Source organism: Eschrichtius robustus, chromosome 2 (assembly GCF_028021215.1).
Source record: "Eschrichtius robustus isolate mEscRob2 chromosome 2, mEscRob2.pri, whole genome shotgun sequence".
Classification (NCBI taxonomy): domain Eukaryota; kingdom Metazoa; phylum Chordata; class Mammalia; order Artiodactyla; family Eschrichtiidae; genus Eschrichtius; species Eschrichtius robustus.
Genome location: NC_090825.1, coordinates 104,980,820 through 105,006,911, shown reverse-complemented (window position 1 = coordinate 105,006,911; position 26,092 = coordinate 104,980,820). Strand labels below are relative to the sequence as shown.

The 26,092-nt window shown below is 41.5% G+C and overlaps 1 protein-coding gene across 1 annotated transcript in view; it reads left to right on the top strand.

Annotated features, from left to right (window-relative positions):
- Positions 1-999: 999 nt before the first annotated feature.
- ALDH7A1 (aldehyde dehydrogenase 7 family member A1) overlaps positions 1,000-26,092 on the top strand; it is a 38,388-nt gene continuing 13,295 nt past the window's right edge. Inside the window, exons 1-11 of the mRNA XM_068535785.1 lie at positions 1,000-1,219; positions 2,509-2,562; positions 3,110-3,175; positions 9,844-9,924; positions 10,254-10,377; positions 13,200-13,332; positions 15,035-15,079; positions 18,427-18,504; positions 20,610-20,707; positions 23,420-23,461; positions 25,416-25,510. Of these exons, the coding sequence (XP_068391886.1) occupies positions 1,028-1,219; positions 2,509-2,562; positions 3,110-3,175; positions 9,844-9,924; positions 10,254-10,377; positions 13,200-13,332; positions 15,035-15,079; positions 18,427-18,504; positions 20,610-20,707; positions 23,420-23,461; positions 25,416-25,510 (1,008 nt within the window). The 5' untranslated portion in view covers positions 1,000-1,027. The remainder of the gene's footprint in view (positions 1,220-2,508; positions 2,563-3,109; positions 3,176-9,843; positions 9,925-10,253; positions 10,378-13,199; positions 13,333-15,034; positions 15,080-18,426; positions 18,505-20,609; positions 20,708-23,419; positions 23,462-25,415; positions 25,511-26,092) is intronic.

The window sequence follows — 26,092 nt, the reverse complement described above, 5'->3', positions numbered from 1 at the left end:
ATTTACAATAGCCAGGACATGGAAGCAACCTAAATGTCCATGGACAGATGAATGGATAAAGAAGATGTGGCACATATATACAATGGAATATTACTCAGCCATAAAAAGAAATGAAATCGAGTTATTTGTAGTGAGGTGGATGGACCTAGAGTCTGTCATACAGAGTGAAGTAAGTCAGAAAGAGAAAAACAAATACCGTATGCTAACACATATATATGGAATCTAAATAAAAAAGAAAAAAAAGTTCTGAAGAACCTAGGGGCAGGACAGGAATAAAGACACAGACTAGAGAATGGACTTGAGGACACGGGGAGGGGGAAGGGTAAGCTGGGACGAAGTGAGAGAGTGGCATGGACATGTATACACTACCAAATGTAAAACAGCTAGTGGGAAGCAGCCACATAGCACAGGGAGATCAGCTCGGTGCTTTGTGACCACCTAGAGGGGTGGGATAGGGAGGGTGGGAGGGAGACGCAAGAGAGAGCAGATATGGGGATATATGTATATGTATAGCTGACTCACTTTGTTATAAAGCAGAAACTAACACACCATTGTAAAGCAATTATACTCCAATAAAGATAAAAAAAATACAGCAGGAAAAAAAAAAGAAATACCGACTCTCAGACCCCAGTCTGGACCCACCAGATCAAAATGTTCATTTAACACGATGGCCAGGTGATTACTCACACATTTCAGCCTGACAAGGCCTGCTCTAACCTACTGTATTTTAGAGCCAGTATTTTGCTGAAAAAAAATTTCTAGCTGGTGCCGCTGTTCTCAGTTTCTTTCACCAGATGGCAGTAGCCCGTTCACTTCCTCCCAGCCCCACTGTTTCAGGCCGGGTTTAAGCTCCGGGCTACAGTTCCAAGCTCCTGCGGAAGACCCAAATACGCAGGGAGACGCCGGGGGAGGGGGCGGACCCTGTGGGTGGGACCGGACCTGCCCAATGGGTTCCTCCGGGTGGGGGGCGGGACCCTATTTCAGCTGCTCCTCGGGACGCAGGCGCAGTGCGCCTCTCTGGCTCAGTATGTGGCGCTTTTCCGGCCTGTTCTGCGTGCACGTTGCAAGGAAGAGCAAGCTCACGGGACCTTTGAACAGGCCTGCCGCCTTCATGTCCACTCTGCTCATCAATCAGCCTCAGTATGCTTGGCTGAAGGAGCTGGGGCTCCGCGAGGAAAACGAGGGCGTGTATAATGGAAGCTGGGGAGGCCGGGGAGAGGTATGCGGGCGTCCCGGGCAATCTCTCCGGCCTCACTTCGCCCCGGGAGGCCGGACAGGCACTGCCCAGCTCGAGTCCCCACGGATGCTGTCGGCGGTTGTACTGGGTGGGAAGTTTTGAAGTCCACAGTAAAAGTTTCCTCACGTAGAATGTCTTAAAAATACCGTTAGATTTTAGGTCCCGTGTGTTATGGAGAATCGAGTTCATTTTGGAGCTGGTTGGGGTTGAAGTTCCCACGCATACTTGAAACCGTGGGGCAGAGTTCTGCAGTCTAGTGAGAAATGCCCCACGCTTAGCGGTGGAAATTATCGGAATTTTGTGCTTGACTGTGGCTCCTCACATGTGAGGTGCGCCACAGGTAATGTTCTACAGTATAGCTTTATCTTGTCTTCTTTTCTGAAATCCTTTGGAATGCAAGCTCGGACTTGCTGAAATCCTATCATGTTTTCACTGGGCTGTGAGCTTCCTTGAGGGCTGGGTTTTCAGCGTTTCTCTATTTCCAGAGCGTGACACCGTCCTTGACACCCAGTTAATGTTCAATAAAATGTTTTATAGACTAGGATGGAAAGGTTAGGTTATTATCACCTAGATTTTTTTGAGAGCTGCATACAAAAGAAAACTTTTATAAGAAAATGTTATGTAACATTCTGATAGTTTGTTGAATGAACCTGCTTTGTTAGAGGAAACACATCTTTTAGTTATCTGTGACTGTAGGAGATGCAGGCGCTTTTAATTGTTCCCCAAATCCCCCCCTCCCCCATTGGTGGTTTCAGCCTGTTTTTCCTGTGGTATTCAATCATTAGATTCATGGATAAATACCCTCTCCTGAAAGCCTTTTTTAAAGCTACACCTGGGTTTTTTCTTTATAATTGACCTCTCCAGTTTGTGTGGACACAGGCGTTTCCCATGGTTGTCTAGCTTTGGCCATTTCACCCCTTACCAGAGGGCAGGCAGAGTAAGGGAGAGAAGGAATAAGTTAAACTTGTAACTTTGGTCTGTTGTTAATGGAAAAAGAGGCAAAATAATGGAAAACATTTAGGCTTTTGTTTAAATACCTAATATTTAGAATGGTGAAGGTGGGTTTTGCAGAAAAGGTTGTTCTGAATGTTCAGGTCAAAAATGAAAGAGCTCTGTAGAGTCGCTTGTTTGTAACAAGTTAATGTAAAGGTTCTGAGTTTGAATATTGTGTCTTAGTCTTTTTTTTCCCTTTTTTTCCTTCCCCCATTTGATCTGCTCCCCCAGTTTGGGATTACATTTTCTATTTATGGTGATCATCTTTTTGTTTTAAGGTTATCACCACCTATTGTCCTGCTAACAATGAGCCGATTGCGAGAGTCCGACAGGTAAGTGGGTTTTTTTTTTTTTTTAATGCAAAATGCCCACTGGGAGTTTGTGCCAGTGATGACGAGCAATACAACTTTACAAAGTCAAAGAATAATGTTTCTTTTTAATGTAACATTTAAGAATATCTGAGGGAGACTCTCGATGGGGGTGTGTGTGCCCCAGAAAAGGTGAACCCTAGAGAGGACTCGGGAGGGGGTCCATTGAAGGCCATGCTTCTGGATCACCTGGGGACTTTTGTTAGAATGAATGTTCTGACCTCTTAAATCTGGGTTGGAGCCTGAGGTTCTGAATTTCTAATACACCTCAGGTATTGCTCACAGATGAGGCTCCTGGACCTTGCTTTGAGAAACAAGGTTTTAAAAAGCACAGATTCTAACTTACTGAATTCCAGCAAGTTTTTGGAAGTGTAGGCTGTGAAAATCATTTTAAAGCACAAATCTTAGGGTCAACCAGAGATTTTACTATTCTTTTCCAGAAACCTTTGTTCTTAGAAGATCATCACTGCCCTTTCCTTTTCCCTTTGTCTCCCTCCAAATCTTTATTTAGGCCAGCATGGCTGACTATGAGGAAACCGTAAAGAAAGCAAGAGAAGCATGGAGAATCTGGGCAGATGTAAGTATGGAGGCCACGGCACGATTACCTACTGTAATGACGGTGAGATAAGAGACATCTGATGAGCAGGTCAGTGCCCCCTTGCTGAAACAGGAGCTCCTGGGGGCTGTGACTGTCTCCTCTGCTGTAGTCCTAACGTAGTGCCTTTTCCACATTTGGCCTTCAGTAATTCGGTAATTTTAAAGGGAATAGAACTCTACTGATGTAGCATAAACTTGATCTATGAACACTTTATTCTCCAACTGAAGTTACTTGAATTTATAATTAAGCAAAGAGAAAAGAATATCTATGCTAAAAATACCTGTAGGCTCCTTCTCCCTCTCCCTGCCAGTTTTTTCGGGGTTGGGGGTATCTTAGCAGTAGGTCGACAGTCCCGGTTCAAAGGGCAGTGGTGGCAGTGGCCCCTCTTACCGGGCCTAGACTCCAGTTCCTCAACAGTCTGATGAGGCTTTGAGGCCGGTTCTGCCTTCTTCATCTGTCTCCACCAGGAGTTCTGTGAGTTGGTGTAGGGATTTTGACTGGAGCTGGGCTGGGCCACACTGAGCTATCACTAGATAAGGGCCTAGGTCTGGAGGAGGGGAAAGTAAAGAACTGGCCTAGTCTGGATCTCTCAGGCCTCCCTCACCTCCCCCACCCTGAATATCCCTTTTGGTCTTCAGCTGAAGGCCCAAAGCAGCAGGAATATCCGGTCGGTTTACCCAGCTCTGCCCCTGGGTACGTTACTTCACCTTAGTGTGCTTTGTCTTGTAAAAAGGGGAGACCAGGTGTGCTTACCTCTTGAGTTATCGTGAGGGTTAAATGAGTTAATCATTTAAAGTGCTTGCAGACAGGGGCAAACCTACGTACCCGTGAGCTTGATTTCTAGAACCATATGCTGCTGGGTCTATGACTGGGGAGCCTCAGTGGTTTTTTGTTTTTCTCCTGAATCCGTGATTGCTGTGGGGAGTTGGGGAAGGGCAGACTCTCCAGGAGAGCCCTGGGTTGGATGCAGGGTTATTGTCAGCCAAGAGACCGCCTCTGTGCAAAGCAGGAAGAACATCTCTTTAATTCTGGCTGTAAGTTATGCTCAGGGTTCCATTATATACAATCAAAAATATCCTTGAACAAAGAAAATACCACTTCCAAAAGTAAGCAGTGTGCTAAGTAAAGTTCACCTTAGCAGGATAGAGAATTGTGACCAAAGCTGTGCCAACTTATTTTAAGTCAGCCGGTTCCACCTCTGCGGGTCTCACATCTGCGGATACGGAGTGCTGACTGTTCTCAGCCACTCTGTGTAAGGGACTTGAGCATCCACAAGTTTTGGAATCCATGGGGGTCCTGGAACCAATCTCCTGTGGATACTGAAGGACAATTGTACTTTTTTGTTTTTTTAATTAATAGACTTTATATTTTAGAGCAGTTTTAGGGTGAAACTACAGGGGAGGAAAATTTTTTATTCTCTGCTAGGTTCTTTGGCTGTTCTAATAATCAGCATACAGCAGATTGGCAGGAGAAAAACAAATTTTAATTTTGTATGAGGGGGAGACACAAAGATATGAGACCCAAAGGCAGTCAGGCAGTTGAGGCTTATATACCATCCTGATCTAAGGAAAGGGATGGGGGCCTGGGGCTTCAAAGAAGAGGAGGACAAATCTCAGGAACGTGAGAAGAGCAAGTGTTTGGTAACAAATGTTTTCCCTCATGCAGATAAGTCAGATATAAAAAGTTACCTCTGGCGATAGCTCCTGGTATAGGTCCCCTTTCTAAGTTCTTGTAGGCAGTTAAGGAGGAGTTGGAAATTTTTTCCGAGTCTACAGCGCTTTGATTGCCTTTAGCTCAAAATAATGCCGAAGAACATGCCAGGCTGGCCCGTTCTGGGGTGGCTTGAACCCCTTCAACGGAAGGATGATCAGGAAGTGTAGAGTTCCTTACTCCCCATCACTTCTGCAAGTTTCCTGTATTAATACCCTGCATTAGTGTGGTACGTGTTAATTGGTGAGCCAATATGGACACATTAGTATTAACTGAAGTCCATATTTCGCATTAGGATTCACTCTTTGCATGTGCTATTTTGAATGCTAGTGAAACTTTTGACCAGAAACTTCCATTATATGTGTGTCTTTACCCACAGTAAATACAATCTTGTTTGAAAAAAGATTTGTGTGAATTTAGGGTCTTTTCTTTCCCTGAACTGGCTTTTAGGTTAGTCTTGGCTTTGCCCGAGGGAGTGGCAGCTGGCATTGTGATGTCTTTCTTTAATATTGTGCTGTACTTTGTTGTTGTTGCTACTTTTGAATTCAGGTTCTTACTTGGTGCCTGCTCGTTACTCAACCGGGCCAGCCTCTGCACCTAACATTCTTACTATTTCTGCTTTTGCTTGTTAGACCTCTCCGTAGAGTCGGGGTGCTAAGTGGGAACAGGTGGCTTTCCTGGGTGACGGTAAAATCAGTCGGGAATCCCACTTGTTAGAATTTGAGTTAAGCAGTTGAGTCCAAAGTTTAGGGAAGAAGCAGAACCTTTCCTAACTGTGCCTCTGGACTCCTGCCAGCAGGGCTGCTGGTTCTCAAACAAGAACAGACCAAAGCTTGATCCCCTCCTGGTATATACACTTGTCCTCTTGGATGCTGCCTCGTGTGGGGCTACTTCTGCTTGGTCCTGACCTTTCTGGATGGCCTTGCCTGTGAGGACAAACCACGGTTTCGTTTAGTTCATTTGTGTTAAACCTGGAATTTTTCAAAGGGAACTTTGTCTCCTTTTTCCTTAAAAAAAAGTATGAAAATATGAAAAGGTAGTTATAAAAACATTTCTTTCTCTTAACTAAAACTAACCACAGGGAACCTGGTTGGGACTTCTCGCTCTGTTGCTTTCTTTCATGAGTTAAGTTTAGTCTGAATGCCACCTGTTTCTGCCTCTCTCCATCCGCTGTGTGTGTCATCATTTTCCCTCTCCATTTCTGGTGAGGAAGTGCCAGAGATGGCAGGAACTGTGAATGGGCCTTCTCTAGCTGAATCAAAGGATACCAGATACTTGGTAACCCTTTAACATGGGTGGGTATCTTTGTAGTACTTCCCCAAGGGCTCATAGTTCTCTCCTATGGCTGCCTTTGATGCTCATTCTAAATCTAACTTCACAGTGAGGTGTGTAGGGATAAGGACTCTCGTTTCCCGTCTCAGGAGGGTCTGAGGTTACTGATGCCCTGTCACGCTGGGGCTGATCAAGCCCACACGGGGAATATGGCTGTATTCCTCGTTTCCTGCTCCCCCCTCATATCCCTCACCTCACACCTAATCCTGGCTTTCCTCTCATCTCTTGCTGCTCCTACTAAGCATCTTGGAAGCTGGAGGAAAAAGAAAAAAAAAAAAAAGCCAGGTTTGAGTGGTCTGGGATGGAATGTAGTTTAAACCGTGGGTGGTGGTTCTAATGCGTAGCCAGGGTTGAGACTTGATCAATTACCAAGTCTTAAACACTTTGAATCATATTTCTCTCTATTGCTATTTTTGTGGTCCAGACAGCCACCATCTCTTGTCTGGCCTCATTTCCTACCTGAGTCTTTTCTCCCTCCAGTCCATTTTCTATACCACATTTAGAGTGATATTTTATAAATTTATTTATTTTATTATTTTATTTTATTTATTTATTGTTTCCGGTTGCGTTGGGTCTTTGTTGCTGCTTCGTTGCTTTTCTCTAGTTGCAGCGAGCGGGGGCTACTCTTCGTTGCAGTGCACGGGCTTCTCATTGCGGTGGCTTCTCTTGTTGCAGAGGACGGGCTCTAGGCACACGGGCTTCAGTAGTTGTGGCACGTGGGCTCAGTAGTTGTGGCTCGAGGGCGCTAGAGCACAGGCTCAGTAGTTGTGGTGCACGGGCTTAGTTGCTCCGCGGCATGTGGGATCTTCCCGGGCTAGGGCTCGAACCCGTGTCCCCTGCATTGGCAGGAGGATTCTTAACCACTGAGCCACCAGGGAAGCCCTAGGGTGGTATTTTAAAAAGCACTGTGATTTTTCTCCCCACCATATAAAACTCTCTAGTGATTTCCGCACTGCTCTTTGGATCCTTTACATAGTCCTTTGCAGTGTGGCCCCTACTTTCCTCTCCTACCTCTTTGAAGTCTTTATAGTTTTACAAAATCACCGTGTTCTCTTGTCTTTTAGCCTTTGCGTATGTTATGCTCTGTGTCCCCCATACTTTTCTCTACCTCTTCAGCTGGTAAACACCAGTCCTGCTTTAGGTCTTAGGTCTCAACTCTAAACTTCTTTAAAAAGCCTCCTTCCTCCCCACCTCCTTGCCCCCAAGGAATGCTAGGTTAACACTCATAGGTGGTCCAGTTGTGCAGTCTAGCTCCATCACGGTGTTTACCACATGAAATTGTAATCTCCTGTTTTGTGTCTACCACCCTCACTCAACCATTGGCTCTAGGGGGCATGAATCGTAGCTGACTTGTTTCCCTAGTATCCCGGGGGTTAGCACAATATCTGGCACATACAACGTGTGCAGTAAGTGGTGGTCGAAAGACTGATAGAATAAATGTGCTTAGTATAGCCATGTGTACTGAGTTGGCCATTCTGAGTTGAAATTAACCAATTTGCTAAGTTTATAAATGTGTGGGCTAAATTCGATCAAAACATTATTAAACCCATTCCATGCCTTAGAAAATACAAAGGATCTGTGCTACTTCATTTAATGTTATAATTTTTGTTCACTGTTTCTGAAAGTGTGCGGGTATTGTAAAAATGGCAAATATCAACATACAAAATGTGGAGAATGGAAGTCTCTTATGATTCCATTTCCCAGAAATTACAACTGTTAATATCTTTTATATTCCTTCAAACGTAATGCATATGGTAAGTAAACTTTTGCTTATCTTGCTATTTTTATGGCTTTTAAAAGTTTTTCCTTATAAATCTACTTTATTCTTCTTAGAGAGTGTCAAGCGTTCCATTTTATGGCTATTCCATAATTAACCAATCATATACCGATGGACATTTAGATGGTTTCTGTTTTCTCTACTGGAAACAGCACTGCAGTAAATGCTGTTGTACCTCTACTGTTGCACACTTATGTATATACTCAATTTCCAGAAGTAGAACTGCCTGTTCAAAGCAGGGGACATTTTAAATGTTAATAGAATACCAAACTACCCTTCAGAAAAGCTATACTAAGACCTTTGGGGTACATCTGGGAAGGAGAGAGAGCGAAGAAGAGCCCTGAGCTCACGGTCAAGCTCTGGGAGGCCTCTCTGTGAGGAGGGCATGGGGGGACTGGCTGCAGCCTGGAGGGGTGGGAATGGTCCTGTTAGTTGCCTTTCGAGGGAGAGGTGGAATAAATCAGGAAGAGCTGGAAGGGAGAGAAGGGGTGACATCGTAGGTGGCAAAAGTATGTCTCCATTCATGCATCACATCTCAAACTTAATATGGCCCGACCTGTACTCCACCTCCAAAAAAAAATCCTGATGCTTCTTCTGAGTTATCTTCATCCCTGTAATTCTGCTTCCATCTACCTAGCCATTCAAGCCAGAGACCTGGGAGTCACGCTTAGTGCTTTCATTTCCCATACCTGTTCCATTAGTGTGTTCTGTCCATTCTACTTCCAAAATAGATTCTGAATCCACTTTTTGTCTCCCTCGCTTCTATCTTAAGGCTAAGTCACCATTATTTTTTGCCTGGGCTAGTAGAACATGTTCTTAGTTGGTCTCCCTGCTTCTACTCTTTTCCCCTCCAATTTATTCTACACCCATCAGGCACTGATCTTAGAAAAGTTCAAGCGAATCATCTTATTCTGCCTCTTAAAAACCATTAAAGACTTCCCATTGCACCTGGAGTAAAATTCAGACTCCTTAAAGCTCCTTCTAGCTGTAGGCGTAGTGTCCTTCTCAGTCAGCCCCTCATATATGATAGGCTTTTATTTTCCATGGGTCTCTTACACGTTTTTCTTTTCCTTGGGAAGAATATTCCTATGGTTGACTTTTCCTAACCTTAGGTTTCAGCTTAAATCTCACCTTGGAGATTTGGGCTGACAGCCTTTTAGGTAAAGTAATGTACCCATTTATCCTCCAAGCCTGCTGTTTCCTCTGTCTTAGAACCCTCTTTATTTCCTTGGTCTTTATAGCCCTTGTGGCACTTCGTAATTATTTGTTGCCTCCCCCCGCCCGTTATTAGCACCATGACTGCTGCTAGATAATAATTATTTGCTCCATGATTGCCTCGCTTATTTTAGCCCCGGTGCCTAGTACTACTGTTGTCACATAGTATGTAGGTGCTCAGAAAGTATTTGGTGAGTGAGTGGTACTATTTGGATGGATTATGGAATACCAGCTTTGTAAGTAAGCTGAATTTAGGGTTTGGGCATGCAGTCAATTTGACCCATATGAAAATACCTCTGGGAATCATAAAGGGTTACAGGTATGTAAGGCATTCTGAGCTTTCTGGAGCCATCCCAAAAAGTTGTGTTCGATCTGAATTTCTCTCTGTACTTAGCACAGCCCTTGGCTCACCAAGAAGGTATCACCTGGATATTTTTTTGGTCTCTGGTATGGGTTTTAGGGCCTGCCATGTCACAGTCTTGATGGGATCAAAACAGTTGTCTTTGATGTGCTTGTACTTTGTTCTCTTATTGCACATTTATCTAATGCTTACTGTGTTATAGACACGAGCTTACACTTTGAATCAGACACTAAAATTCCATTCTTTTCTTAGATTCCTGCTCCAAAGCGAGGAGAAGTAGTGAGACAGATTGGTGATGCCTTGCGGGAGAAGATCCAAGTACTAGGAAGCTTGGTAAAGTATTTTTGTAGTAAATATACAATCCTTTGAGTGAGGAGTAAGGCTATCTTGTCCTCCTGTGTATAGGATTGTGATTTTTTAAGAAGAGTAATTTATATATTTCAAAAATCTTTTCTTTAGAGGGAAGATTAACAAGATGGACAGGAAAAAGTGAAGACAATTCTTGGGTTTTAAAATTCTTCAGAAAAATAAGAACAGACTTTCTGAAGTTTATGAGCATCACAAAACAGAAACAAAATATGTTTTGATTTCCCCACCATAAATTTAATGTTTAAAGTATGAATTCTATTGGAAAAATGCAGCTTGGTCTTTTGTATTTTTAGGTGTCTTTGGAGATGGGGAAGATCTTAGTGGAAGGTGTGGGAGAAGTTCAAGAGTATGTGGATATTTGTGATTATGCTGTTGGCTTATCTCGGATGATTGGGGGACCCATCCTGCCTTCTGAAAGTAAGCAATAAAGTCAGTTCAGCTAAGAGATTTTTTATTTTATTTTATTTATTTTTAAGAGTTTCATACTCTAATACAGAGAGCTCCAAAAATTTCTCTGGCTGTGAACAGTTTGCAAAAAAAGGAATTTCAGGTAATACATAGATATGATAATAACTTTAATCTCTTTACTAAGAAAGGCAAATTAAAACAGATGAAGACATCAGATTAAAATGCTTAAACTTTAAAAAAAATTTTTTTTTTCTTTTTTTTTAAAATTAATTTATTTTATTTATTTACTTTTGGCTGCGTTGGGTCTTCGTTGCTGCGTGCGGGCCCTCTCCAATTGCGGCGAGCGGGGGCTACTCTTCGGCGAGCGGGGCCTACTCTTCGCTGCAGTGCGCGGGCTTCTCACTGCGGTGACTTCTCTTGTTGCAGAGCACGGGCTCTAGGCGCGCGGGCCTCAGCAGCTACGGCACATGGGCTTCAGTATCTGTGGCTCGCGGGCTCTGGAGCGCAGGCTCAGTAGTTGTGGCGCACGGGCTTAGTTGCTCCGCGGCATGCGGGATCCTCCTGGACCAGGGCTCGAACCCGCGTCCCCTGCATTGACAGGCGGACTCTTAACCACTGCGCCACCAGGGAAGCCCTAAAAAAATTTTTTTAAATTGGCAAGTCCATGGGTGAGACAGACACTCTTTTATGGGGACTTTTGGCAATGTGGATCGCCAGTCTGTCTGGGGAACAATTTGGAAAAATATCTGTCCAAAGAGCCTTAAATACTTTATACCAGTTTCCAGAATCTAATTGAAGTAAATAATCTGAAATGTGGCTGAGGTTCATGTGTGAAGATGTTCATTGTCCTATTAATAGGAAACATTAGAAATGACCTACATGTCAAATCATATGACAAAAGTTGAGTAAACAATTTTGGCAGTCTATTAGCAGGCATTAAAAAAATCATGAAGTTTGCTTTCCCCAACCCCCAATTTTATGGGAAAGTTGTATTTACTTATTTTTGAATTATTTTAATTTTTTTGAAGAGGTAATATATTCATATCACAAAATTAAAAAGGAATAAAAAGGTAAAGAATGAAAGGCTTTTGTCCTCCCCACAGGATACTCCATAGTATCTCCATGGAAGTATCAAATGTTTCTGGTTTCTTGTGTATCTTTTTAGAGCTTTTATTCACGTGCAGGCAAATATGTGTCTTTTAGGAACATAAACATTAGCAAACTGTATGTTCTGTTCTCTACTTTTTTCCTACTTAATGTGTCTTAGAAATTGTTTCATATTATTCCAATAAGGTACTTCCTTCATCTTTTTTTATGATTGTCTGTTTGTTGTAAGGATGGCCACTTCCTAAAAGATGGATATTTAGGGTATTTTCAGTCTTTGGTTGTTAAACTGTGCTGCAAGGACAAACCTTGTACTTAATGATGAGGACAAGGAAAAGTACCAGGGTGGAAGTCTGCCAAAGTAGTAACTTTGTTACTTGGTTGTTTGTCACGGCAGAATTATTGATGATTGTTATTGTCTTCTTTATATTTGTGTATATTTTCCAAAGTTTCCACAGTGGGAATTGTGTTACATTTATAGTCAGGAAAAGAAATTTTTTTAAAAATCGTATTTTCCTATTTTTTCTTAGACTATCGGGCAAATTCCCTGCTTGTAGGAAGAGTTAGGGGATTCTTTTCAAATGTACAGTTACTGTCTTTAATTAGATACATAATAGCGATTGCCTTTAGCCATTAGTAAATGTGTTACTTCAGCACTGCTGGAGGGCACAGTGTGAGGGGGAGAGATGGGTGGAGAGGGAACCTTGGGTAGCGACTTTTCATGGAGTTTGGACTTTACCCTGAGGGCAGCTCCAGTACTGATCCAGACACCAAAGGGTGGCAGGCTATGGAGGGATGTTATCAGAGCTGCACTGGCCTACTTGGGGGGAGGATAAAGACGGGAGGGGCAGAGAAGAGGAGGCAGGCCCTGCAGGAAGAGGCCCCGTGGGGCTGTACCAGCACATCATCTCTAGGGAGATTAGGGTTCCTAGACTAAGGAAGGGCCTGGGAATGAGGTGCAGCAAGTGGTGGGTTCCCTGTTTTTGCTAGCAGTGTGAGCATGGCCAGAAAGGTGGATGGCTGGGAGCGTGACCTTCCTAGTGCTTTTAACCAGGTTTTGTGAACCTTCACACTCCTTGCTCTGGTTCTTCACTGCTCCAGCTGCCTTTGATTAAAATAAGGCCCTTGTGGGATTATGGTGTCTTTAAAGTTTGTCTATAAAATGCAAATGGTTCAATTTGTATTTTCAGTTTTCCTGTATGTAAAGATGTGTGCAATTCATTCATTCAGCATTTTTATAATTATTATAACTTTTTTGCCTGTACGTGAGCCACTTTGTTTTGAATTTAGAGAGATTAGCTGAGGGCTTCATCAGGCAACGTCAAGAACACGGCCCTGAGAGTCATGACTCCTGTGTTGTGGTCATGCCCTGCCCTTGCCAATCACGTCACCTAGGACACGTCTCATCTACTCGCTGAAGTTTCCTTGTCTCCCAGATGGGACTGAAACTGCCCTGATCTACACCGAGTTCCTATGAGCAGAGGCATAATGGATATCCTCATGGTTTATAAGATAATGTGGTAGTAATAACAGCTTTTGTTGTATGCTAATTAATGTACCAACATCCCACAGCTGTGTAAAGTGATCCGCTACAAGGCACCTGGAGTCTCCACCTGGTCTGGTGCACCTTTGTTCTGAAAATGAAAGATTGCAGACTTTGTTCTTATTACCTTGACAGGCATGAAATTAACGTGCTTAAGCATGTTGCATACCTTCCCTGTCCTCAGGACCTGGCCATGCGCTCATTGAACAGTGGAATCCTGTAGGCCTGGTTGGAATCATAACTGCGTTCAACTTCCCTGTGGCGGTGTATGGCTGGAACAACGCCGTCGCCATGATCTGTGGGAATGCCTGCCTTTGGTAAGGACGGCTCATTTTCTTATCCAGTAGTTAGATGGTAAAAGTAGCTATTTTCAGGTACTACTGAAAGTATTGCAAATGTATTGAAATGTTTTCTACTACTCTTTCAATTAACATAGCTAAGTCACACCTGGTAGTTGTGAAATGCTGATTTTAAATTATTACAAATTTTACCATTGGTAAAATTTATATTTTTTGACCTCCTTTTTTTTGACACAGCCTTGTCCCCTGTTCCTTCCAGTTGTTTCCACCCCAAGCAGGCGTACTGTACTTCAGTTCTGACACTATCTGTACTCAGTGTCAGGCTCCACCTGTTTAAGGGCTCAGTCTTCCAGAATACTGCCCCTACTTAAGATGCAAGCTGCAGATGTTCCCGGTCGCCAGGACATCTGTAGTTCTGACCAGCCATCTACAAATCTGGAGGTTCCTGTGAGCCATTGGTTTCAGTAATTCATTAGAATGGCCTACAAAACTCAAGAAAGCGCAATATTTAATGATTGCAGTTTTATTTTAAAGGATACATATAGGGCATGGTCTAGAAGGGTCCCAGACGCAGAGCTTCCCTGCTCTCTCCCTGTGAGGTGAGCCCACGTCGCCTTCCTAACCAGGAGGCTCCACTGAGCTTTCATGTCCAGAATTTTTATGGGGGTTTTATTACGTTGGCATGATTGAGTAAATCATCGTACATGTGATTGAACTTAAGTCTTCATCCCTCCTCCCCTCCCCACGGTTGATCTTTCTGGTGACCAATGACCAGCGCCCATCCTGACGCTATCTTGGGGGCGGGCCCACTAGTCACCTCATTAGCAAAACAAAGACACTTCTATCACTCGGGAAATTCCAAGGGGTGTTGATACAGGGTGTGCCAGAAAACTGGGACTGAAAACCAGATAGTCTTTATTATACTATACTAACAAACAGAAAACTAAGTGAGCAAGTAGGAGGGAAAAAAAGAACTTGTGATACGTCACAACCTTCTTCTAAAAATTCGATTCTTTTTTTTAACTCAATAAAATTTGATAGTGAATTCCCAAGTGATTCTGAGGCACTTGGCCATATTCCCATTGATGCATTAAATGTTACATCGCTATAAAATATGTGATGGTAAAAATTAGCTGGGACAGTGTCAGTATTTATAGATGACAAAACAGTTGCTTGTTTTTAGCTTTCATGTTCAATGGAGGAACTTAGATCGGGAAAACCAGGAGAATTGTCTTTGCCCCTTTTGTATCTGTCCCGCTAATATGTACTGATCTTAGTGTTGTATTCAGTTGAAGGTATTCAAAGACTGTATGAAAGCAAGGGCATAGTTGGGAGGATTAATGATCTGGCACCATGTTGCCAAAGGCTAGTTGTATAGTTTTCCTCGGCCCTCTGAGCCTTCCAATGAAAGTTCATGTTGATTGATTTCTGTTTTACTCAGTTTCCATAATTGGCAGAGGTTAATGTAACAGTTCCTGTGATCAGTGCAGCAAGCAGGTTCAGAATTGCTTGGTGCCATTTTTCTATTTATAAAAGTTTTATAGTTCCTTAGGTCCCAGAGGCACCAAGCTGAAGGATAGATTTCTCTTTCAGTTACTAGGCTCAGTTGTTTAATTGGAGAGAACTTTTTCTCACAAAGACTTCTGCTTGAAAATAAAAGATATTTATGATTTCCACCAAATTAAACTGCCTTTTTTTTTTGTTTTTTTACCCTTATAAGGAAAGGAGCTCCAACAACTTCCCTCATTAGTGTAGCTGTCACAAAGTAAGTATGTGTGACTTTCTTCTTTCTGAGTATTGAAGAATCTTAAAAGGGTGATTCATAGGCACTGAACTTTTAATCTGACATGAAAGCGTCATATTTATTTTAGCATGGAGTTTGGATAAAGTCTTTCTTCTTTGGTTGTAATAACATTTTTGTATCGTTAGGCCATTTACAGAGCTTTTTCAGAGCCATACATTTAAGTCTTGGGAAACATGCCAGATACTGATATAAATGTTGAACTTGAACTCTTAAAACATTTTTTTTTTGTCACTTGCAAAATAAAAACAAACCCAGTGGAGAGGAAATAGTCTCCCAATTTAGGGGCTTTATGCTATAACTATTCAGCGTGTTAATGGTCTTGGTTTCTACTCACCTGATACTTTTATTGCTTTTGTTTAATAGACAGCAAAGCAGAAAGAAAGGGTTATTATATTATTCCACTGATTCTTCTAACACTATCTGAAATGTATTTCATCTTTCGGTTAAAAAAATTACTGTTTTATTTATTCCTATTTGGAAACATGACAACTCTGATTAGGTCATAAAATCAGTGTTACTAATTTATCATTCCAGAATTTAGAGAATGTATAGAAGAGAGTGCCTTCCCATGTAGGGTGACAGTGGGCCCTTGATGTTCCATCATTTGCGTGGTCTACATTCTCTGATTTAAAAATTGTTGGTAGAGAGTTTGTGATGGATTCTATACATAAGAGGGTCCTTAACGTTGGAAGGTCATTTAGGAGCACTGGCTTAGGAAGTGAAAAGTCGGCTACAAAAAAAGTAGCGTGTGTTAAGTGTTTACTTGAAAGGAATATGTGATATTGAGGAAACAATATCTTTCAAGGCAAAGTTGTTCAAATTAAATATTAAGAAGAACACTGATATGCAAAACACATAAAAATGATGAGATTCCCCAGGCAATTTTTAAAAATAATCCTTAAAAAAAAAAAGTTAATGTGGACATAGTGAACTGACTTGCCAATTGTTATTAGTAGCTGGTTAAATTATTATTAATTTTGATATTAGTTCTAAGTTATTGTTGCCTTGTGCTTTTAAATGTTTGCTTTATTTATTTACTTTAAACCTTTGAAGGGTTTGAGGTGTTCATAGGAACATGGATGAATTTTTTTTTTTTTTTAGGTAATTGAGAGTATTATCTGATTTTGTAATGTAAGACAATAAGTAAAACGATGCTAAATTGTGCTGGAATTAACCAAGGGTGCTGCAACGTCCACTGGGAGTTTTTTTTTGTTTTTTTTTTTTTTAATAATATAAGGAACTTATAACATTTTATTATTATTATTTTTTAAAACTTTGGGTTTATTTATTTATTTATTTATGGCTGTGTTGGGTCTTCGTTTCTGCGCGAGGGCTTTCTCCAGTTGTGGCAAGCGGGGGCCACTCCTCATCGCGGTGCGCGGGCCTCTCATTATCGCAGCCTCTCTTGTTGCGGAGCACAGGCTCCAGACGCGCATGCTCAGTAATTGTGGCTCACGGGCCTAGTTGCTCCGCGGCATGTGGGATCTTCCCAGACCAGGGCTCGAACCTGTGTCCCCTGCATTGGCAGGCAGATTCTCAACCACTGCACCACCAGGGAAGCCCCACTGGGAGTTTTTAAAATTCAGCTAATATTCAGACTCATAAAATGACCACATATTGTACCTCTGTATGTTCAGAAGGATATAGGACAGGAACATAGTTTGCTAGGAGGATAGCATCAGGTATTCCTCTTGATTCAGTGTCTTTGTAGCAGTTTATTCAGGGCAAAGGAGATGAGCTCTATACTGGACAGGTGTGGAGGTTGCCCTGGCTTAAAAGCCTAATGCCCCACATGAGCTAAAATGTCTTGTAACAATTCTATCCACATGGCTTCCAACCACCCACCAGGGACGTACAGTTACAGGAGTTACTGCGCTCAGAGAAGGGCAAAAGCATGAGGTTCCCAGTTGTAGTTCTCAGGTCGTTTATTCCAGTTTAGATTGAGTTGACCAGTCAGGGGTCGTTTTTACCATGAGCCATATTGTCTAGGTAGCATTGTTGATACTCTGGCATTTATCAGGTAACTTGAGGAACAAAACTAAAGAGTTAACCCAAGGTCAGATTCTCATGCATTAGGGGAAGAGGGTTTGGTTAACCTTTACCTGCAGGCCAAAGCAAAATACCTACCCTTCCGCAGCAGTCAGCTGCTTGTACAGATAGTAGATACACCCTGAGTCCCTGGAGAGAATTGTACAGCCTGACACCTGGCCTCAGACATGACAACTGCAGTGTGTGGTCCTTGATTGGGTGGAGGAAAGAAAACTGCTGTAAAGGACATTTTTGGGGACAATTGGAGAATTTACTTAGGTATGACAATGGTATCTTTTTTTATGGAAGTGGGTATAGGATTTGGATCCTTTTGAAATTTAAGTTAAGCAAATTAGAAAGTAACCAGTAGCTTGGGATGATTGATCGAAAGAACTTTTGCTCTATTGAGGCCCATGCTCTTCAGGAAGCTCAAAATCAATGAAAGAACCCTGTTTCAGAGAAATCAGACTTACTGGAGCCATTTTTTACAACTTAAAATCAGATTTAAGTAGCATTGAACTGTGTTTCTCATTTTGACTCTAACAGCCTAAGTTGTAAGCAGACAAAGAAAAAGCTGTGCTTGTCCACCTTACTTTAGCCTGGAGGGCACTATTTCCTGACTAAGAGGTTGGCGTGAAGCCAGTGGAAACTAGTCCTGAACTTCTCTGGGGTTCTGCAGGCAGGTCCAGTGCCCTCTGCTCTGTCTTCCCAGCATACTGTCTAGGTTTGGCGAACCTCTTTCCCTTTTCATCCTTTACCACTTCTCTGGCTGGCTCTGCTTGGCAGAGATGCGTCAAAACCTCTCATTTGCTAATGGGAGCTATCTTTCATTTTCTTCATCTTTGTGGGTTTTATTCTATATTTCCCTTTTTATTTCTTTAACATCATTTTAGTGGATTTGTGGTGAGAAGCCAAAAAAAAAAATGCCCTGCAATCAGTCTACCATCTTGAACCAGATATGTCTTTATAGTTTGGCAGAAAATACTTGAGAACAGTGATCACTTGAACTTCCTGACCAGTGCTTTAGATGTTTTGTTTATTTTGCATGTCTTCTACTTAAGTTTCTTTTAGGGAAAAAAAAAAAAAAGAGTCCTGCTTTTTAAGTGTTTGAAAACCTCATCTGTAGTGTGTGAGGAGAAATCTAGGCCTGGATATTTGAGGGATGGGAGAGAAAGTTGAAAAAAGAAAGTAGTCACGTAGTTGGAATTTATTGTTATTTTTCAAAAAATGGTAAGAAATTAAATCACTCCCTTCCTTAGTAATTGCTTTTTTTTCCCTAGGATAATAGCCAAGGTTCTGGAGGACAACAAGCTGCCTGGTGCGATTTGTTCCTTGACTTGTGGTGGAGCGGATATTGGGTAGGTCAATAATAGGCCCAGAGTGTCTTTCTGCTGAAGGGCTTGGGTTGATCAACTAGAATCATCTTTACTAGAATTTCGAAACTCAGTATAGCTCAGGAGGTGAGAGTGGTTTTTTGGAATCATTATTGTTACGGATCTCATTGGGCTTTACTTCATTAGTGTGTAGCGTCTGTTGGAGGATGAGTGAGAACTGTTTTTTTCATTGCCCAGAGCTACTATTGTAAGGTGTTTATATCCTAAAATAACACCCTGCTGTACCACTGTGCAGCCCATGACTTCCTAATGCTTGATTTATCAACGTGCTCACTTACAAAGCAAAGCTGTGGAATTGTGCTCTGGTTTCTCACTCCCCACCAAGGACCTAGCCTCTTCTCTGGGTTCTTCAGCTGACCAAAAAAGGGAACCCTGGAGACACAGCTTCTAATTTATTGTTTTTAAAAAATCGTCATGTAATTCACATACCATAAAGTTCTCTCTTTAAAAATGTACAATTCAGTGGTTTTTATAATAGTCAGTCACAGTGTTGTGCAACCATACCCATTACCTTATTCCAGAACATTTTTGTTACCCCCAAAGGGACCTGGTACCCATTAGCAGTCATTTCCCCCTCCCCTTCGCCTGGCAGCCCCTCATCGACTTCATGCCTGTTGGTTCGCCTCTTCGGGGTGTTTCAGGTAAATGGAATCATGCGGCCTTTGTATCTGGCTGCTTTCACTTGGCAGAATGTCATAGCATCTTTTCAGCTGGAATGGACTGTACTGTCTCTGAACCATGGTGAAAGCTGGTTCTAGCAGCCTTGACTTTGATTAGATGGTGTTTCATAGGAGTCAGGTCTTAGGACCCTTACAGGTGTGATGAACGTGTTAGTCCCCCTCCAGCACTTTGACCGCACTATTGTACTTCATGGGCAGCCTCAAAAAGGTGTAATAAATGACTCCTTTTTTTTAGATAAGTGAGAAAATTTTAGAAATTTTATTTAGAAAATACAACTCCCACATAAAGAGTGCATAGTGAAGTATTATCTAAATTGTCATTTAAAACAAATAGTCTATCCTTTGACCCACTCTGTTCTTGTACTTTGGGCGTGCAGTCGTTCACCTTGGCCTTGGAATAGCTCAGATAATAACACTAATGTGTGCAGAAGGGCTTTACCCAGCAACCCCCTTGAGTGTCAGTGCTCACATGTGCTGGGCTGACCTGGGAAGCCCACATGCACTGTCTCATCACACAGTTCCAGCCCTGCGTTGGTCTGATGCTGTGGCTGCCTTGCTTGGCCCACACCAAGCCCTTTGAAGCACTGAACTGTGAGCAAGAAGGTTCAGATCAGTAGTGTCTGGTCTACATTCCTTAGAAATTGGAAATAGCGCAGCCTTTCTAAGTCAGCTTCCAAGAAGATACTTAGGATATTTCCCTACAGTCTTTAAAATTTTCTTCTTTTTTTAAAAATTTTTTAAACATTTATTTTTTATTTTTGGCCGCGTTGGGTCTTCGTCGTGGCATGCAGGCTGTTCGTCGCGGCACATGGAGTCTCTCTAGTTGTGGTGTGCAGTGTTCTCTCTCTAGTTGTAGCGTGTGGGCTCTCTCGTTGAGGCACACAAGCTTAGTAGTTGTGGCATGTGGGCTTAGTTGCCCTGCGGCATGTGGGATCTTAGTTCCCCAACCAGGCATTGAACCCGCATCCCCTGCATTGAAAGGCGGCTTCTTTACCACTGGACCACCAGGGAAGTACCTAAACTTTTAGTTCTTAAAGGAATCAGTTTTAAGAGACTGCAAAATAACTGGGATGCTCATCAAGGAACTGCTACGGTCGTATTGTCCAGTCACCCATCAGTACAAGAAGGAATATCTTCCTTAACAACGTCCTTGTGGTGATTTCTGTTTACGGAAAGCTCCCAGAACGGGTTAGCCTGTTCTGCTGTATGGTTCTCCTTGTGAAAATCATTGTCATGAAGACCTTCCCTTGCTCCCTTGGGATAGATCCTTGTGTCTTTCACTGACTGTCTTTCCATGACAGGGGTTTCAGAGTTTTCTGGCCTGGCACCGTTGAGTGCCACCATTGCTAGGTTTCTCTGCTTGGCTGACCGTGTCTCTTCCCCTTGCAGCAGAGCCATGGCCAAAGATGAGCGAATGAACCTGCTGTCCTTCACTGGGAGCACTCAGGTGGGAAAAAAAGTGGCTCTTATGGTGCAGGAGAGGTTTGGTAAGTGTTGGCTTTATATCGAGCTTTTAATTCCCTCAGGTATGGATATGAAATAAAGATTGGGTTTTTTTCCTTGACCCTTTCCATGGAGACACCAGCCGTGTTTATTTGAATGTCCAAGTAAAAGGAAGGGTACAGCTAATAGTGGCTTAATATTAGGGAGATAGCAGATTTAATAGCATAATTTGGAAAAGGATGTCATTCCCTCCATAAATGACCATAGTAGAATCATATCAAATGCACTTATCAATTTCTATCAGACTGGTTTGGCAAATAAAAAAGAGAACTCACAATTTAAACAGGACCAGAGAGAGTACAGGACCTAGAGTGAGTGTGGTATAGAAGACTTACATCTGTTTTTCTCTCATTTCTGTTTCATGCATATATGACTGAAAAGGGTTGTAAGACATAGCTTTGTATGCTCTACTTTATGGCTCACTAAAGAGGTTTTCTAGGATAATATTGACGGTCAATTTTTGCCTATTTTGCTGGTTTAGACTCTAACCCTAGCATAAGATGAGACTCGAATAGTTAATCTGTCAGCTATTTTGCTATATGGTCATTGCTTTTAAAAAGGAAGTTTACAAACTATTAGAGCTAATAAACATGGTTGGCAAGGTTGCAGGATACAAAAATCATTTGTATTTCTATACATTAACAGTGAGCAATCTGAAAATGAAATTCATAAAACTTTCATTTACAGTAGCATCAAAAAGAATAAAATTCTTAGGAATAAATTTAACAAAAGAAGTGTAAGTCTTTCACACAGAGTACCACAAAGCATCATTGAAAGAAATTTTAAAAGACCTAAATAAATGTAAAGACCTCCCATTTTCACTGTTTGGAAACAATTTAATATTATTACTGCCCAAGATCAGTTCTGTCCAAGTGATTTGCAGATTGAATGCAATCCCTTTCAAAATGTCACTTGGCTTCTTTGTAGAAATGACAAGCTGATTCTAAAGTTCATATGAAATGCAAGGGACCCCAAATAGCCAAAACAGTCTTGGAAAGAACAAAGTCAGAGGACTCACACTTCCCAATTTCAGAATTTATTACAGAAGTATAGTAATCCAGACTATGTGTACTGGCGTAAAGATAGAAAAATCAATGGAATAGATTGAGAGCCCAGAAATGCACGCTTACACTTATGGTCAAGGGTGCCAAGACATTTCAATGAGGAAAATAGTCTTCAACAAATAGTGCTGGGACAACTAGATAACCGTAACATATGTATGAAGTTGGACCCCAACCTACCCCTATACACAAAAATTAATTCAAAATATATCAAAGACCTAAAGGTGAGAGCTAGAACTATAAAATGCTTGAAGGAAACATAGGAATAGGTCTTTGTGACCTTCGATTAGGCAGTGGTTTCTTAGATATGACAACTAAAGCAGAAGCAACAAAAGAAAGAATAGATAAATTAGACTTCATCAAAATTAAAAACTTTTCTGTTTCAAAGGACACACCATCAGGACTTCGCTGGCGGTCCAGCGGTTGAGACTTCGCCTTCCAATGCAGGGGGCACGGGTTTGATCCCTGGTCGGGGAGCTGAGATCCCACATGCGTCGCAGCCAAAAAACCAAAACATAAAACAGAAACAGTATTGTAACAAATTCAATAAACACTTTAAAAATGGTCCACATTAAAAAAAAAAAAACAAACTTAAAAAGGGCACACAAAAAAGTGAAAAGAACAACCTATAGAATGGGAGAAAATATTTAGAATTCCTTTATCTGATAAGGGATTTGTGTCTCGAATATATAAAGAATTCTTACAATTCAGTAATATAAAACACAACCCAATTAAAAAATGGGCAAGCATTTGATTAGATTATTTCTTCAAAGATAAACAAATGGCCAGTTAAATATGTGCAGTGGTGCTCAAGATCGTTAATCCTGCTTCTCCCACTAGCAGATACTGTTCTCCTCCCTACCCCTCCTTTTAACTCAAATCGGTAGTTTGTAGTTCTCGTATAAGTAGTACCATTAGTAGGATTACAATTCTTAAATGATGCATCTGCCTGTCTTAAGTTGTAGGTGCTTTTCCTGGAGGGGGTTGGTGGTTTTGAACATAGTTAGGGAGCACATAGAGAATTGGAAGGATATGGAAGGTGGAGATGGAATTGTCAGATCTTATGGTAATACTGTATTCTTGGGAAATTGTCATACAATTTTCCAAGTGACTGCACCATTTCATACTAACTGTTTGGAGTTTTGGGGGATATAATTTCAAACTTAGAGAAATTCCATGGCTAATACAAGGAATTCCCATATACCCTTTAATGAGTTTTACCAACTGTACCATTTTTAAAATCACTTTCTCTCTAGCAACATACACACACACACACACACACAAACACATATATATTGTGAGAGCATATTTTTGAACCTTTTGAGAAAATTGAAGACATTGTATTCCTTTACCACTAAATGTGTTTTGTGTATTTCCTAAGAACAAGGACATTCTATCATATAACCATGATACAATTATTAAAATCAGGAATCTAGACATTGATGCGATGCTCATGCTTTTTTTTTTTTTCCCTTGAAAATTTTTTTTAATTGAGTTACAGTTTATTTATGTTCATGCTATGTTTTAAATCAGAAAATAAATTAAAACAATTGGGATAGGCTATGATTTGAGGCCGTGTAGCTGTGTGCATTAAACAATGAAATAGGAATTAATTTGTGTTTATATATTTTAAAGGGAGAAGTTTATTAGAACTTGGAGGAAACAATGCAATTATAGGTAAGGCTGCCTTTTCTTCTTTGTTTGCGTGATTTCTGTTTAGAATATCTTCAGTAGCCATCCTGAATGTATAGAACTTGTGTAAGAACTCATCCCTTTTATGTTGTGTGTGTGTCTAAGATCTAATTCCCATGCTTAGGAACTTTCCTTGTGAGACAGGACACATGGTTTGAAGGCAGAGATAACTAGGAGGGAAAGGCGTTCATGTTCGGAAAATGTTACCTGGGGCTTAGAATCTGTGTATGAGACTTTCTAATGTGTCATTGTTTCTTATTTTCCTTCTGTTTTTTGAAAACTGGCCACATGTTTCTCTAGAATAAATAAGTAACTCTTATGTGACCTGCTCTTCCCAAAAACATTAGTTTGTCTTCAGTGGGGTATTGAGTGCTTTTACATTGGGAAGGAACACTTCCTTAAGGCATTTTATCATTTACCTATAGTCTTGGAGATTATTTAATTCTCTTTTTCACTTTTTTGACACAAAAGGAAATAGTCTACCAGCCTAACTTCTGGATAATATAATGAACATCAGTTGGTTGAGACTTCATAGAATCATGAATTTTATGGTAAAAACTTGCTAATTGTATATTGCCATCATTATCATCATGTTTAAATGCTTATGTGTTTGTGGGGTACACCAGAAATATAAAAATTATATGGTGAAGGGTTTGTTTTGGATGAACTTCTGATTTTGTAAAAGAGAGAGTTGATTAGAAAATATAGTTAGCGTTTATTGATCAGTGGGTATGTGCCAGGCACTGTGCTCAGTTTTTTCATATGCAATATGTCATTTAATCCTCAAAGTAACCCCATGAGGCAGATACCTTTATTAATCTCATTTGAAGTTTACACCCCAAGGCTTAAAATGATTATGTGCCTGAAGTGACAGAGCCAGCATTTGTATCCTGGCAATCAGACCCCAGAGCATAGCTCTCTTCCTAAAACTCCTGACTATCGTCCATTAGTACCCCAGATAATATTATCCAATTTTATGGATGAGGAAACTGAGGCTTAAAAAGTTAAAATAGCACAGTGAAAAAGTGGTGGTGGTGGATAAGAACTTTGGTCTGTTTGGTTGTGTAATCCACCTTCTTAACCATCATGCTAGTCTGAGAATGCTCTTAGACTGGACAGGGGAAAATTGAAGATGTAAGAGGGAATTGGGACTGTAAGTTTCTGAAACGGATAGAAAGGAAGGAATTATAAGTAATACAATGGATCAATGGAAGGGTAACCTTGTAAAGACTATGCTGGTTTTTTCTTCGGAGGGCAGAAGAGGAGGAGGAAGGAATAGACAAAAGTAGAGAGCAATCTGAAAGTGATTTTGCACTGATCTCCTCAGAGATGCAGAGGAAGCAGGAAAGGGCCTTGTGTGTGATCACTTTGAGATTTTCCTCGAAGTAAATGGTGAAGTCATCTGGAGCAGGAGTAAAGGGCTGGAGGGGTTTGAGGCATTTGAAAAAGCTTCTGTAGCGGGGAGAACAAGAGGCATTTTAGGGAATGGACTGATGCAGATGAGGGTGCAGAGGTTGTTGGAGAGCTTGGTTTGATGGTGGTAATAAATCAGAAGGATCCCACTGACTTCTATATGGGCCCAGGGAAGCTGCCATCTAAATGGGTGGTGGGGTTGAGACTGGAGGCAAGTAAAACTGACAAAGACGGTGGTGCTCTTAGAGAAGAGACCACATGAAGGTGCAGAGAAGGCTCAGTCAGCATCAGAAACTTCAGAGAGGTGAAAGATGAAGAGGTCAGAGGAGGGGGAGCTCATCCCTCTGTTCTCATATCATTTTCTTTGGGAGAAAAGTTGCCTCTGCGGTATGAACTTGCTTATTTTACAAGGATAGTTCTGGCGTTCTCTCACTGCGCTTTCTGAAGGCATCATCTTATACCAGTTAGTAAAGTACCTCGTCTGCCTACCTCACGACACTGATGGGTGTGTTTCTGCTTCCCTAAGCTTTTGAGGATTCGGACCTCGGCTTAGTCGTTCCCTCAGCTCTCTTTGCAGCCGTGGGGACAGCCGGCCAGAGGTGTACCACTGCGAGGCGCCTGGTGAGTGTGTCTGCATGGGCCCGTGAGAGTGTCCTCCTCTTCCAGTGCTGCTTTTCAACACACTGTACTGTTAAGGAGGTGTCGTAGAAACGCTGCTAGAAACGTGTATTCCCTGGATGTGGTTGGCAAACATGTGGCCCTGCTGCTCTGTTCTGTGCTCGTGGCAGATGCTGCTGGTCAGCGAGGGGCTCTGCCTTACCTCCCCAAGCTGAACGTGGTCCAGTCCTCATTGACTGGAGTTGGACGTGGGTGATGAGACCCGCTTTAAGTCCTACACCTAGAACAATGTGGACAAAGTCCCATGTCACTTAGAGAATAAAACAAGATAAACATTTGAAAAATTAAAAACTGTTTGCTAAAAGGTAGACAGTCTTAGCTTTCTTGTAAAAACATTTTAAGTAGTAAAATATTTTAAAAAATTAAAAATTTTTGGCTTATAGGTCAAGTCTTAGATTTGACTTGATGTGACGTAGTTTATTGGAAAGTGAGTATATGTGTGTTCTCTCTATATAAGTGTATAAGTCTTCATGCATATATATAGGACACATTAATATTAAGTGCATGTGAGGAGAGTGGTTTCGC